Source organism: Bombus flavifrons, chromosome 5 (genome assembly GCF_040668555.2).
Source record: "Bombus flavifrons isolate JBK064 chromosome 5, iyBomFlav1_principal, whole genome shotgun sequence".
NCBI classification, from domain to species: Eukaryota; Metazoa; Arthropoda; class Insecta; order Hymenoptera; family Apidae; genus Bombus; species Bombus flavifrons.
The window spans coordinates 5,441,265-5,458,302 of NC_138446.1; the positions used below are offsets into that span (position 1 = coordinate 5,441,265).

Sequence of the window (17,038 nt, forward strand, 5' to 3'; positions counted from 1 at the left end):
TTATATATGATTTTGAAAAATTTTATTCTGAAATAGCAAAATTCATGAATTTTATTTTCAAATATTATTCGTCAGTAATCTTTGTAACAAAGAATTGTGAAATTCCTTAGGAATTATTTTAGAAATATTTAGTTATGTGTAATTCGTTGATAACGTACGTGTTATGTTAGTTGAAGGATTCGTTACAAAAATAACTCTTGTCAAACTTTTCGACTTTTTAGATAATAACGCGTTCTGTTGTATTGAGTAACATGGTGGTATCGACATTATAAAAAATCATTTGTATCTTATTGTTGAATGAAAATTAATCGTTTCTATAAAACAAATTATTGCCACGAGATCTATAATTTCATAATTTAGTTAAATGGTTAGTTAGTAACATGAACAGTTACGATGATGCATAAACATTAGGGAAATTGAAATATATATTGAACATCATTAAAGATGTTAGAGTATTGTTTTAATTTTCTACAAGAGAATAAACATGGATAAAAGTCGTTCTTTAATTTATACGTTGTAACTTTGAAGCGAAGCCTTAAGAGACGTTGAAAAAAGTAAGTGCTACGTATTTAGTCGTAATAATTGATCGGTCAAGTTTCCTAACAAACTCCTGACGGAATTTAAGATCAGAAATTAATTGTTGATGATTATAAGACGTCGATAAGATCCGTGCATTATTTAAATCTAAGCCGGGTATGTTGCATGAAAATGTATTATTACTCACAAAACAACGTAAGTAGTGATCGAAGATGATGAAGAATGCAATACGATTTATTTGATTTATGAGTTATAAAAATAAAGGGGACGAAACACGCTTTAATTTCACCTTTCAACGGCAGAGGTGATTCTTAATCAAAAGAGTCCGCAAAAAATGAATAAAAATGCGTCGATAAATGTACTTTACCTTGTTCAGCGAGGCATGATTTCTTGTCAATGACGAGAACATATACAATGACTTAAACGACGAAACATTTCTAAACTCTACGTTTTCTGATAATCTACATATACGATTTATTAAAAGTAATAATATTTTTTGAGATTGATATCAGGAACATTGTGTTCTAATGACGAAACTGTGTCGATTTCAGTACTTCGATCGATAAATTTATTTTGATCAAAGATAAATGCATATTTAATATTAACTGACGAAAACGGCCATTTCATATATTACGATCTAACGAGTAGATAACGTTATCATTGCGATGGAAAACCTGCGTATCTCTTTTGGAAATTACCTTGACGACCTTCGATTGCTTCCCAAGGAAAATATTTCAAGAAAGAATGATGCAATTTTAAAGGAGAAACTGAAGACAATTATGTACAGTTAAGTAAGTTAGCAAAGAAAATAATATACAATTTTGCGAGGAAAAGGAAACTCAAAATTGCTACTTGTACATATGACTATACGAGTATTACGTAATAACTTTCGTACTAGAAAAGTTTTCACTGAAACGTTTTACTATTGGTAAGTCATCCATTCTGCCGTATACATCACGTTTATTCATAGTTCTTGTCAAATATAATACAGTGTTGTAAAATTATAATGTCTTTTATATCGTTTACCTATCTAAACATTTTCTGTCCGTTACTGTAGGTACGTTTAGAGCTATGAAAACCAACAAACCTTTCCGACAGACATAATATTTAAGCAAGTAAACTGTAATTGCCGTGACTATTTTTACTTTTAATCGAAACTTTAATCAAACGTGTGAAGAAAGAAGAGCGGGGAGGAAGCGTGAAATTTAATGGCCGAGCTTTTTCTTCTAACGCGTGCCGTGAGAATGACTCTTTCGTTACAACGTATACGAGTATCTCCGAAAATGATAGTTCAATCAAATTCAGTCTACGTACACACACGCACACGCGCAGAGAATCCAGTTTTCAATTTTGTTTTATTATTGTCCATTCGTGTATATGTACAAACGCGAGGAGATAGACTCGAAACCTCTTGAACATGAAACGAAACACTTGTGAACTCGTTTCATCGAATTCATTGATGCCCGCTAACGCCATTGTTCCAGTTAATCATTCCAAGATTGATTTGCACTTTCTCTTTGTTAAATTTCGTTTCTCTTTCCTTACATCGTTTGAAATTACGATTGCAGCGGAATAATCGTGCTGTTGCGAAAAGAAACGAGGCAGGCAAATCGTTCAAAAGGGTGAAAGATCGAGGAGGACCGATTTTTCGTTTCAAAGCGAAACGAATTCGGCCGCGATATCGCAAGGAGCAGCCGCGTTGGAAAATGTTGCGATTATGAAGCGAGTTTCGAGTTCCATTTTGAAACAATTGGCACGATCTAGCGAACGAACAGTAGCGACGAATCGTTCATCTTCGCTTCTACGTTGCTTGTCGCGTATTGTGTCAATGTCAAAAGACAGCTACACGAGTTAACCCAATGCCTTATAATGTTCAATGACATCCATTGCGCGAATTAACAGTCCAAATACAACGATTTCAGACTGTATTTGCATCGAAGTATAACTTTTAGTTTAATTAAAGTTTAATTAAATTTCCAGATTATCGAAACGTCTAATATTATTGGGTTGTTTGGAAAATTCGTAGAGAAATTAAAAAAATATTTAGAGGTAATGTATCTACATCAAACCACCATTTTATCGAATAACGCATGCATCGTGCTTTCCAATAATTTTTGGTTATCGAGTAGCTTCATTGTTTTGGACAACAGTTAATTTTTCAACTACTTTCTGCAATATTTTGTGAACACCAGAACTTATGTAATATAATATACTGCTAGTAAATTATTATTCTCTTTATATTCGGTGTTACATACGCAACGTTATACTTCGACAAGTTATTAATTAAGCAATCATTAATGTACTTGTTTTTGGCGAAACTAAAACATCAGAGAAAATATGTGCCGATTATTAATAACTAGTACATTGGAAAGCAAAACTATTCCTATTAATCGATACCGGATATTTCTCTATAATGTTTGCATTTATTCTTCAACTTGGAAACAGAATTCCAGTCGTTCGAAATTTACAATAAAATAATATATTGATTGTCAGAAACACTGCAAACTTTCCAGATAACGTAATGGTAAAAATTATATGTATGTATTACAGTAGAACTTCATTTATTTTAACTCATCAATAGCAAACAGTATAACAATCTGTATAATAGAAGTTCATTAATTATTATATTATCTGCGATTTTTCGTTCACAGAATAAAAATTCGCATTCTACGGTAGGCTCTCTTGTACAATAATTTATCAACTAATAATATTAGTGAATTGACAAGTTACAAGCTGTAGGCTATTAGCTACGGTTTTATAACATCACAGTTTTACGTCAAATCGCTTACAATGATTCATTCCTAAAGTTTACTCGTTATTTCATATGTGTTTGCTTTATTACTGAACGTGTTACCGTTTCGCAGAAGGATTCATTGGTTCCAATAACTTGTGACTGATGACTTGTAAAATTTTCTTAATAATATTAGTTCAATCGTGCAAGAGGGCCCAAATAAGTGGATTTAATTGATATTAACCAAAATATCATTTCAATAAATGGAGTTCTGAAATGGATCATATAATTCAATTTTTCGCATCGAACGTAGCGTTAGAATAGCAAAAGGCTGACAGAATCGAAAGGCAACGGGTTGAATTACCTTGCTTACGGCATCATTATTTGCACGGTAAATTAGCGTGATAATTACGTTACGATTAATTGGTTACCTGATCGAAAATGCGTTACTTTCTCCATTGTTGTTACAATTGCTCTTAGGTCGATGGTATTAATATATATATATATGTATGTATACGTATATGTATATGTTTCTATATATATATATATATTATATTATATATATAATATATATATGTATATGTATATTACGCGTATAACATATAAATACAACACGCATTCACTATTATATACAGGCTCCCTCAGCTTCATTCTCACTCTTACTTGTTCATATACATTTTCTTTTCCCTCTCTTTTCCTCCCTGTTTGCTCACCGTAATCCTCGGAAAGAGTCCAGACTGCGCGTTCGTTCCGCGATTTATTTGTCTTACGCGTGGAAAAATTACAGGAAAGCTGCGCTGTGCAAGAAACTTCAGACGAATCCATAGAGCAGGACGTTTGGCTGTTGCGCAACGTTCGAGCTTAAATTTTAAATCGGGAAGAAATTGTTTCTTTTTCTTCCATGTGGATCAAGACGCAATCGATTATCGTGTTTCTGTAAGATACACGTAGTACGGTGAGTCATACGACGAACATCGTTTTACACGGATTAGAAATATTTAGACATTGAAGGCGATCGAGAAATGGTAATTATTTCGAAGATATAGTTTATTTTGCATTAAATTTTTAATAGTATTTTTAATTCCTTCTATATCGTCCGTTTCTTCTTGGTTATTCGCGGATTTGCTAGATATATCAGTTAACGAAAAAATATGAACGAAGAATATTTTACGGTTTTCAAATTATTATAATTCGTGTGATAAGTTATATTAACTGATTTGGAGAAAATTAGACAGATAGTTATATGATTTATACGGTAATTGATATAAATATCGGATGATGAAGACGGTTAAAGCATATAAATGGTAGATTATTAGTAAACTATTGTACATATACTCGTTAGTTGGGTCACATTTAACGTCAGTTATGTGCGTATAAGGCAGTGTTATATGTTTTATTATATTAACGTATTAACATATTTTTATATTAAATGCATCATACTTGGTAGATAAGATTATAACACTTTAATTTCAGTGGCTTTTATTTCGGTATCGTTTGGTATACTATTTAAATAGATTATTTTATTCAAATAAAGTATTTTAATAAATTATTCCGGAATAATTGAATATAGAAATGTGTTTCCCACGAATGTGAGAAATGATTTGTAAGATGTGGATTATAGGTAAGTACGTTTCGTGAAAACAAATTGAATGTTACGCAATATTTTGATGTGCTTGGTAAAAGTATAATAATAAAACATCTTATATTACATTTTATATCAAAAAGATTGTTTATAATCAATGAATGTTGTATTGAATTTATTTGTACAAAATCTATAAAATTTAACGTGTAACAATAGAAAAGTAATGAATAATTAAATTTTGTGTAATATATTCTAGAAAAATGATTCTTCTAAATATGTTAATATCATACGAAGCTATTTACGATTTGAGGCGCTTTAATATTTTCACAAGAAAACATTTTCATTGTGACATTTTTACATAAGGTGAAAATCCATTTTATTGTGGTATTTGTTATTATCCATTCGTACATATTTGGTTATCTTGCACGTTAATTTTTCAAGGAAATCGAAACCATTACTGACAATTCTCAATATGAACATCGCCGTCAAAATAAGTAAATGTGTTTCAAGAAGCAGTTTTGTAAATCACTTCTTTTTTTCTCAGAAACATAATTACTTTTGAGAAGTCTATTTGATTTAAATTAAATGTTGCCTCACTGCTTCGAAAGATATTGCTCGTTTTCAAAATTTTTCAACGTGCCTCGAATAATTGTATACTTGTGCGTAGATTGTAATTGCGCTGCTACTTTACGTATTTTCATGTGTCTCGTAAATCATACTCATAATTTCATATCGATATCAACGAAGAAGAAGAAGAAGAAGAAGAAAGAAGAAAAAGAAGAAGGAAAGTGGAATATATTATTTGATAGAAGCGATAATTGCTAAGTATCTGCAAGCAAAATGTCAACGGTTGTAAACTCGATTACTGAAAATTAAAAACGTTAACGCCCTGTATTTTTTAAATTTCTCGAATTATCTCACAGATATTCTAAATGCTGGATGATATAAAGTTTCGTTAAGACGCAAAATTATCACGTTTGCAAAACAGGATGTCTGGAAACTGAAAGCGCAATTCTCGGTTAAGCACCGGCGTTACGGGTTTCACGATGTTTTTAATGTACGTACGCAGTTTCGCATGGAATGTTGAATGATATTTGCTAATAACGTTTTAACCACGCAACATTAATAAATGTCTCGCCGTGTCGTAAATGTCATCGTATAATTAAGAGTAACCACGATGAAATTGAAGTTTTAATCGCGCGACATTTCCTCTTTACCATCGATCGTGCCGCAAATATCGGACGAAATGTAAATTAAAAACCTGAACTATTTCTGGTAATTTTAATCCATATCCGATATTTATATGTAAAATTATTTCTCGCTAAAAGACGATAGTTTGATGTTTCTATTTTCAGTCTTTATTTCTTTTTCAACTGTACGAATCGAGATGTTTATTTGAAAAAAAGAAGCATTTACGATGGTTAGCTAGAGCAGATTAAAAAGCAGAAGGTCCTTTATATCGTTTGATGGTTATTTAGCATGATGACCCAAACTAGCTATTAAAATCAGTTATTAAAATACAAAAGGTTAAAGAGTGACGGCGCGACGAGTCAATTGATCAGCGTTTGTTAAAATGAGGGATGTGACCGCTTCCGAAGCCTTAGCTGGAATGTTCCTCGAGTAATAAATTGCCGGTCGCGCGTATTTAATCCGGTTAATTAAGCTCTACTTTCGAGCAAACTCGTTAACGCTTTCACACGAGTAAACGCGTCCCTATGGCTGTATATGTAAATCACATTATACGGATACGATTTAATGTAAATTACTTCTTCATAAAAGCATTTCTATTTTTAATTCCGCTCTCGTTACGGGCGCGTTGTGGTGCGTTTAACGGTTTAGCAAATCTTATTTTCATAGCGCGAAATAGGCGCGTTTCAGACAGTGTGTGTACGTTTTATTTTTCTTTTATTCCACTTACATATGCAGTCTCGCAAAGTGTAACATGCATTTGCTGTTTTACCGTGATTAACGTAATACGAGAAACATTGAATTAGGCCTTAAATTTGTGCGATTTACGCGGTTTGCTTGTTCTGGAGTCGTGACAGTGGCGCGTTACTTTAATAGAAACACAGACACAACACAGCGCGACGACACGTAATTAGAGGGTGAGAAATTGTCTGTGCGTATTAAGTACGGATTCTGTGCGTTTCTTGCGTTTCTGTTTCGCCTCTAATTTCTACGCTTTATACTTTGTATCTGGGCGACATGCAGCTGGACGCTTGTAGCTAGACGGCTAATGTGTATCGCTTTAATTAAATTCGCCATCGGAGCTATTCAACGTTCAACGAGCCAATTTAAACGAGTACAATAAGTTCATTCAATGATCCAACCGTTCGTCTGATTCCACGTGTACTTGCTATTCGCAAGAAATAAATTTTTCTAAATTTCGTTTGCGACGATGACGACATCGACCGGTCGTGTAGATCGCGGTCAAGAAGAAGCGAGACCGTCGCATTCCAAGTATTAACACAGTTCGTTTGTTTTAAATATATCACTTTTATTTAATCGCAATTTTTTTTTATTCAGTGTAGCACCACAAAACATGTATAACAAAGAGCATTATAAATAGGTGATCGATTTCATAGTGTTTCAACGATGCTTTGATAATTGAAGCGAAACAACACGAATCGAAGGAATCGAATGTAAGGCCACTTCCTTCGTCATCGTATGTCGTGTTAAAACGACTCCATACAATTTACAGGAGGCGTGTGCCGTCAAAAGAGATATATATTAATATCTCCGCAATCAAAAGGGTCACGCAGCCGTACACGAGCAACGAGGCGAGTTTTTAGGGATCAGTTATCTCGCTCGTTGCCTAAATTCGCCCGACAAGCAGAATAATAACAATTATTCATCGAATAATTACAATTATAAATTCTAACAGTTATGTCCGAGTCGTACTAAATTGGGCTCCTCCATCGTCGCGTCGAACGTCGACTGTATAATTAATTGGACTTTAAAAGAGTGCGTGTATCGGTTCCTCAAATTCAAACGCTCTTCCTCTATATCTTTCGTGGCTGCGTTGCGTCGTAAAAATATCTTCGTTCGCTCGGAAGATACATCATCGAATTTACTTTCAATTATCACGATTTACTTTTAATCAAATTTCGTTATAATCACGTATCTTTAAAACGATTCTACGGCTTTTGAGATAACAAAGGCTCGTTGAATATAAAACGATGTTCTCGAATACCAAGCTAATTCATTCATTATTTATTTAATTATTATTAATACCTAGAACGAGTCGGATTCGCCAGCCGATTCGTCAAATTAATAATAATCCTTAGTGGACGTTCTTCCTTATTCGGTTGTTTATATAGATCAAATAATAAAAAGTGAAACGTCAATCGATAAGCGGTTTTATCTCCTGGTAGGACGTGCAAGAGTATCGATAGAACAGTTCGTGTGAAAAAATTCGCCCGATCTGTGAAGATCTCGTTTTAGCGTTTAGCAAATAATTTAATTTTATCCGCGCTGGTCGATAGACTAGTTTCTTCCGCGTATCGTACTTATCGTTCATATAGTTAACTTTATAGAAGTAAACTACGCGGCGATTGATAATAGAAAAAAAAGCCTTTCGGTCCAAAAGTCTACTTGTTACAAAGTTCGCGTCGATTTAAGTTGAAACACAGTCTGGACCCTATCTAAGACGGCGATTAGTCAATATCTTTAAGTTGACAAGGAAATTTTTCTTCTTGGCTGTTCGAACTAACGCGAAATTCCAAAAGCGTTAGTTGTTTCTTACGTTACACTAGCGGATATTTCGATCACCCCAGATTAAATCGAATTACTTTCTTTCTTTCTTTCTTTCTTTCCTTTCTTTTCTTGTCAGAGAAGAAAGAAATTACAAAAGGAGGAAAAGAAGGTCGCACGCGCACACATCGTTCTCTTCAGCATGAATGCCCTGTACAGTCGTATTTATATCGATGGCTTTCTCATTCCTTCTGTCGGGCGTGAGATGATAACACGACGTCACGGCTAGGGATATTCAAAAAGGCACTAACCCTCAAAGATCCGAAAAATCAAATGTACAAAATCAGTGCGGCCGCATACGAGTCGACGCATACGAGGTTACACCGACAGGCTCTTGTCTCCTTAGCTCTTCCTACTTCCTTACACTAGCCTAAGACGATTTTTTTTTCATTTTTCCTTTTTTTTGTTTTTAGTTGGAAAGCAAACCGCCAAAATCTAGGTCCGCCTCGAAGCTTACGATTAGACGTCTAAAGCGTTTTCGCGTCGAGGAACTTGCTCTCGCTTCGGATCGCGAATCAATTTTTATAGTTAGCGCTCTACTTCGCGTTCTTTTTTTTTCTTCTTGCTTTTTGGCACTTGACGATATCTAAATGTATAATATAGTAGAAATAGAATGAACGAAAAACGATACATCGAATTTTAGACAACTGAGTCAAAGAATACGGATGATCTTTTGCGTTTCTATGAAATAATAGGAAAAATTATGGCACTGGACAGGTGGCTACAAACAATTTTAGTACCTCAAGGACTAAAAACACAATGCTCGATAACAACGTCTACACGTTTTACTTTCTCAAATACTATCGTATCACGCTTTATCGTTATTTTCGTCGGGGTCTCGATAAGTCCACGCTTTCACTCGGCAATTTTAATTCGAATCATTCGAGATCGGGTTCCGAGTTCCTTTCCAACGATTAGACGTCCAAGAAGGAATCGCTGATTCGCTCGACTATATTCAATCGATCGTACGATCTTTTATACGCTCTTGTACGATTAATCACAGCGTATCAAGCACTCCGTACGTATCCTACTCAAAAAGTTATAAAAAGTCGAAACGATCCTCCACGAATGCTCCATCTGCGAAGAAGGAACGCACGTTAGTGGCGATTAATGGCTGGAGTGGGGATTACGGTGGCGCGGAAACGTCGCATTTGTAAAGATAGAATTAACGTCGAACTTCTCGTGACTATCCTTGGAAACGACCGTCTCGAGACGATGCAAGCGGAAGGCGACGCTCGTTTCGCGTGAAATTCGAAGTACGACCACCGGATCGCTTGACGAGAAAGCAGCTTCGGCTGCGTAACTGGCGTTTTGGCAGTTGGCTTTGATATATGGCATGCACGCGCGATATCACCGACGGGGATGACCCCGTGATTAGTCTGTGTATCGACGTCGACGACAAAAAGCGTCGCCGCGAACGAGAGGCAATTCATGCGTGACGAAGAACAGCGCAAAACGCGAGGCACAAGGGTCGGAGTCTCGTTGTTCGGCTCTGTGACTTGGTCGGATCGTTTAAAAGCCGGAACCGCTGCTACTGCTGTTGATGCTGCTACAACTGTCGTCTGATATTTTCAAAAAGGAAAGACACTTTTGATTTTCCCCCGTGCGACACAAACGCCGTACATTTTGCCTAACGGCGATTCCTCGTTGTTCGGAAAGTATTCACAGCAAAGTGAAGTATCAACGACGACGATTATTGCTTGTGATTGTAGCTTGCTCGTTCTTTCCGCGTTCGTCTCGTTCGATCTTCCGGTGAAAAAGAACATTTCCAAAGCGTAGCGTATATGTATACGTAGGTGAATAAATACGAATAACTTTTTGAACGACGAATCACGCATTTTGCACAACAATTCGAATGCATGAGAATCGTCAGAATGAGTCGTGTCTGTCTGTTTACACGGTGTCTGCCTTATTTCACTGTACAGAAAGTTTCCTGTAGATTTTTAAATACTGCAATTTCCTATGAATCACTTTTAATAGCATAAATAAATGACAAAACTTTTTACTCTCCATTCGTCCGAAAGCGCGGTATTGTTCTTTTTCACCATTCGTCGCTTTGCGTTATTATCAAATCTGATTCCCCGCAGATGTAACGCGATATTCTGCGAAGATTATCGCTGGAATTTTTTCGTCTGGCTCTAATTTCGTACAAATAGGTCTCTCTTTTTCCCTTCAATTTTCCAATTCTTCGGCAAAAAGAAGATGCGCTGCACAGAAAAGCAACCTTCCATCGTTTCGTGAAATCGCAGTGCAGTCAGTTTCGCCGGATGGCCATCGTGCTTGTTATTATGTTCCTGTAAAACAGGAAGGGACCATTTTTACATGCACGTTGCTTTTGACCTTCTGTCTCGCTTGACTATTCTCTCAACGCTCTTTTCTCACACAAGCAACTCGGCTAACTCGGCTTCTTAATTCTTTCCGACACAGTTTCACCTCGTTAAATATAATTCTTTCCGTGGTCGTTTGCGAGCAACATGACACGCGACAGATGAGAATCGGTTTTCTCGTTGTTCTTCCATGTTCAGTGCACCATTTCCAATCGTTCAAGTATTCCCTCGATCCTCGTACCAGCCATACGGTTCCGTGGCTCGATTCTTGGCAAATCGTTAAAGGCAGGACACGCCATTGCTGGTGATTTCCGCTAGCAGATACTCGACCAAGAGTCCAACTCTTTTCTTACACTTTTGTTTCCGGCCATTCGACATCAGATAATCAGATCCTATCCTAGCCTACGACGATTTCCATGCGTGGAACGATCTTCCGGAAAAATGTCTATTCAGCTTTGTATCGACACTCGTCGAATATTCAATCGCGTCGGCCAACGAGCCCAGAATGATTATTCGAACGCGAACGATTTTCAGAACCTTGCTCTCGAACTTCGAATACGAAACACAGTCTTCGTTCGATCGATCGACGCACATCGATTCTCAGCCACGAACAATAAAACAGATTCTCCGTTGTTTCCGGACATTCCTCTCAGCTGTTCCGTTTAGGCGGCACGATAAATATCTATAAAGCAGATTCGTAAGTTCCGGAATTAGATCGATCCCTCGTGTCGAGCAGGATCATCCTGTTCGCCGACGCGGGCACCAAAATCGTTTGTCTACATCCATGTCTAGGTCGTCGAAACGTCGTCCCCTTCTTTCACGCCGGCTTCCATTCAACTTAAGCGATCAGCGATGCGCAGACGATCGCCATTGTCACGGATGACAGGAGAATGCTTGATGCCCCTGCCGTGGTTGGATTCTCACGATTCGTCTTCAACATTGGATCTGCAACAATGATTAGTTTCGATTAATTTGGTGGATTAATCCGTAATTAAAATTTAGTGGCAATATAAATGGAAAATATTCGTGGTAGTGAAACCGTACGACGTCGTATTTGTTTCTTTGTATGCTGCCATTGTTTTCAAGAAGATAGAGCGTATGTTTTGTACAGAAAAATTGGAAACAATTCTAAAGATGAAGATTACAATTCACCAACATTGCGATCGTTGTAGTTGATTTATCAGATTCTTATCTGCAAAATTTACTGCATATCTGCATAATAAACTACCATACCAGATTTTGTTTCGGGTGTTTTAAAATCGTAAAAGATTTCACAATTATTTTCTCCTGTATATTATTTAATTCAGAAAATTTTAGTTTATCATACAGTTTAGTAGTAGTTTGATTATTTTCTTAAAGCAACAATGCTTTACCTTTTTAAAAGTATGATTTTTTAACTATTTTTCTTTACGAATACAAAACTTTTCATCCAATTTGTCGAGAATAACAACGAATCCTGTAAGTTCTTACCTTATTTCCATTTTACAAATTTTTATTTCAAAGCAAATTATAACCGGAACCTTTTATCTTGAAAATTACATTTATTATGTAATAACTTAACGACGTTCTGTCAAAATCATTAAAAAGAAGAAAAAAAATGCTATTTGTAGACAGAATAGCAGTATGAAGCCATACAGGATAACAGGACAAAACCATAATAATGGGTAATATAAATTCGAAAAATCTCGAATCTGTACCTGGTGTACTAGGGCCCATTCCTGATCCAGATGCCTCTTCATCTTCGTGACCATAACCACCATGTTCATCTTCATCATCGTTATCGGCATCTTCTCCTCTGCCTTTCTTCCTCCATATTGGCCTGTCACCGCTTCCTGAACCATCCAGAGCTTCGTCGGCTAGCAGCATTCCACTATCCGGTGCCGACGCCAACTGAGACTGCAAGATCTACGAAAAAGGAAAGGGAACGTTTACACATGATTGTCATCTTGGATACTAACTAAATAAGCTCAGGAAGCAGAGAGAAATTCATCGACAACTTGGATCGTTCGATCGACCAACGTTAGCGATGGCATCAAGCTCAATATGTACATATACATCCAAAGTAAATCCAATATTTAAGACTTCATAGGAATCAAACGGTACTCATAAAGGCACGTACTTACAGTCTAACAGTTCACAAACACTGTCCGCGAATAACATAACGTTTGCAACATGTTCATAAACATTTCATGTCTACTCTGTGACACGACTATGTTTGCGAACAGTATACAAACGAATGAAAAATAGAAGACCAGCTGCTCGTGAACTGTTTGCAAAAATCAGCGAGGACGCACCTTGCGATAGAGTGAATCGAAATTCGTTCATTTTACACTTGCCAAGTATTTGATCTTCAGAAACTATTTTCGCACCTCGCAATCAGTACTCGCAAGTTTCGAGAATCTACTGATAACTATTTCGAACGAATTGAATTCTTATTGTGATCTACGAAGGTTTACTAGATACGTTTTCTTCTAAATAGAAGTACATTTCTTTATGGATTGAACGATGCATGTCGAATATCGATATGAGAGTATTAAGTTGCTTATGCCGAAAGCTAGCTCAGGAAATATTATTGCTATTCGTATGTTCTCTACTTATTCACCTGCGAAAAAGTTAATGGCATCAAATCGTGCCCGCTTCGATGCAATTCAACTGTTGCTCGAAAGATTATTTTTACATAGTACGTAACTTTTTAATAATTTGAGATTATGAAATTAGATGCTTTAATGCTATACAGGATGGACTGTCTCACGCGCTAAGAAATAATTTCCAGTTTCTTTATAAATATGACGTTATTTACTTTCTATCTGACTGCAAGATGCAAATATATTATAAATAATGTCAGTGGAGCCAATGGAAATTTAACATCATTATTCAAGAGATTGGCCGGTTGCAACTTGTGGTTGCTTTGACAAATTTGGTCCTCGTGACGAATAGAATACGACGCAAGTAAAAAACATTTGCTCTTGAAATTCAAGGTAAAGATCAATTTTCCTTGGACCTCTTTTTATAAATGTCCATCAATGCAAAGGTATAGAAGCTCGCTGTGGTGGTCTTTACATTTACTTTTTATGCACTCTTCATGTGTTATTCCAAGATTGGACCCTGTGTAACAGTTACCCAGAAATGATAGATTTATAAATATATTTAAATTAGACACATTATATATTAGATCGCCCGGAAATTTTCCATGGTTTTATAAGGAAATAATGGATGCACAACATTTTCCATTTTATATTATTTTATCGAATTACGTATGATCCATTTTGTTCTATCAAAATAAAGAAAAAAACGTTCGACAGATTAGGTTTCATGTTTGTACAGAGATGCGTTGTAGAAGACGTGTCTGTAAAAGAAAGACACTTTTCGGACAACCTAATATATCATCAACGTCATAGGGAACTCCATATGCCTAACTATCTTTTTCTTTTCCATACATTTCCACGAAGAATTTTACGCCGGAATTTTTTCTGTTCACCGAAATTAACTTCAGTTTAATTGGAATTTACAGTATTCCCTTTCCGGACGGTTCCACAATGTTAATAACGTTGTTGAAAATTCCGATCTAGTTGAATTGTTTAATTAAAATCCAGCACGTTCGATGTTACGTTAAGCAATATGCAACATGCACGAATTATATGTATGTAAATCGCAACTGGGTAAACGTTTATCCCACCGGAGGAAAATAGAAGAAATAGACGATCGACCCCCGAGTATTCATACTCGACGCTGTCGCATGAACTCGCTTATAAATGATTCATGAGTTCGCACATTGTCATACGTATCGTTACGCGCCCGTCACCTTCTTCTGGCTCTGTATAATTTCAAATTGGATTACACAGGTGCGATATGCCGCAGTTGATGGGTGTGCAGGTGTCATACACGCAACGAGCGCAATCACCTGCCTGATTTCTAGACATGCGAATTAACGTGTGCTTAAGTGTTGGAAGATGCCTTGTCAAATGACGGATAACCGATGATGGACATCGAACGATTTAAAATGTTGCGTTGCACGTCACAATTGGCTGGGCTTTTCTTCAGAATTCGAGATCTTTTACGATCTCGCGACAGCATCTGTTATAGGTGAGTCGCGTTCATCAATTCTATAAATTAAAATCTATAGTACAATGCAATTGTACATAGTACAATTGCAAAAATTATATTATAATTATTTATCCTATCTCTACGTAATAATAAGTTTTACGAAAATAAAACGTTTTTTTGAAATGTTAAATACCAATTATGTATCTGGATAATATGAAGTACAGTTGATCGATTTGGCTTCTCAGATCCAATTATGGTTCGCATAAATACACAGGTACAATCGAATCAATCGTATACAGTGTTCGGAAACAGATTGCAAAATAATGTAAAATAGATGGATAACTATAGATCAACTATAGCTATGCGTAGGTGTGTATCGTTCCTTGTTGGTTTTGATAAGGTCTGATGCTGCAACTATTACATAGTTTTAAATTAACGAAGGTGGATATATTTAGTGTAGATATTTTATAGTGTATTTCCTAGTTTTAATCCTGAACATTTTGAAAAACCTAATATTTCAATATCAACACGAGAACGAATCCAGATTATGTTCTTCACTTTCTCAAGAAAGAAAACCAACCGTTTCATAAACTGTGCAACGCTATGCTCACACAATCACAGATACATCCTTCCATGCAAAAAATATTCTACCTATAGACAGCAATACAACGTGAAAGCAACAATAAAGGATAATTAAAAAAATTCTAAATACGTACAAGAGTTACTAAATTATCTAGAATGTTCTAAATTATATAGTAGATTTATAATCATAACTTTTTGTTCTTTTGCTGATTTCGTTTCATTGCTGTTAATTATAAATAATAAAAAGGAAAAAGGAACCTAATACTGAATAATTTAACGAATTATTATTCCAATGAAACTACCCATTCCAACCATGATTACAATCGCGTATCTACATTCCTTATTAATCATTCAAACGTGTATTTCGTAAACGCACGTCTCACAATTGGACGCATAAAACCCTCACTCGAGACACTCGATCGCGGCGCATTCACGAGAGAGACTCGACGCGTCGGCGTTGTCGATTTCCTACATATCAGATACCTGCCGCTTGCACCTGTTCGCCAATCACGAACAATCAGAACCGACTCGCAGCACCAATCTCACCCACGCACCTTTTAGACGGATCTTTCGCACCTTCCTCCTGTGCTCGACGTCCACGCGCCAGACGCACACCGGCTACACAACTCGCGGCTCGTATGAATAATTCCAGATTAGAAGGTAATTTATGGGTGTCTGGTGACTGTGTGTTCATGTACACGACGGTTAAAGCGACTACTTACTCGTTCGCGAGAGTATTTCCTGTGTTGTATTTAATTTTGAGACGAGCACGAATACAAATGAAACGACACACGTGTTTAACGTGACACTTAAGGGAAGTGGAGTCACGACAATGCAAGTGAAACGACACGAAATTTAAGTGTCTTTAGAGCTTAATTGAACTTTAACTATGATAAGTAGTGTTTATTAAGATAAATGTGAAGAGGGTGTTTTAATGTCTTATTAATATTAGGTCTGGCGGAAAGCTTTGTCGCTGTTATTATACAATAATATATTTAATAGAATGTTACTAGCATCGTGACGGTACCACAAAGAGAAGTTAGATTTCGCATTCCAATATGTCACTTGCAAATTGAAGAATCATCTGAAGGTAACGAAGTGAAGAGGGTGTTTCAATATCTTATTAATATTAGATCTAGCAGAAAACTTTGTCGCTGTTATTATATACAGTAATATATTCAATAGAATATTACTAGCATCGTGACGATACCACAAAGAGAAGTTAGATTTCGCATTCCAATATGTCACCTGCCAAATTGAAGAAACATCTGAAAGTAACGAAGCTGCTTAGAAATTATACGTTCCCTGAATAATGATCTGTGTTCTTGTTTCACTGATCCAATTAGCTAAGACATAGAAAAAATAAAACGCGAGTAACGTGAAAATTTATACAGATAAGAGGGATTTCAACATTTGTTGAAATGCTATCAGCCTTAAACGGACGTTGATATATTTCATCTAGCAAATCACGTTGAGACAAGT

At 36.1% G+C, this 17,038-nt stretch overlaps 1 protein-coding gene across 1 annotated transcript in view; it reads right to left on the minus strand.

The window, feature by feature from the left end:
- Positions 1-1,873: 1,873 nt before the first annotated feature.
- dally (division abnormally delayed protein) overlaps positions 1,874-17,038 on the minus strand; it is a 253,426-nt gene continuing 238,261 nt past the window's right edge. The window contains exons 7-8 of the mRNA XM_069113291.1: positions 12,628-12,835; positions 1,874-11,875 (exon numbers count right to left, since the gene is read on the minus strand). Coding sequence (XP_068969392.1) covers positions 11,769-11,875; positions 12,628-12,835 — 315 coding nt within the window. The 3' untranslated portion in view covers positions 1,874-11,768. The remainder of the gene's footprint in view (positions 11,876-12,627; positions 12,836-17,038) is intronic.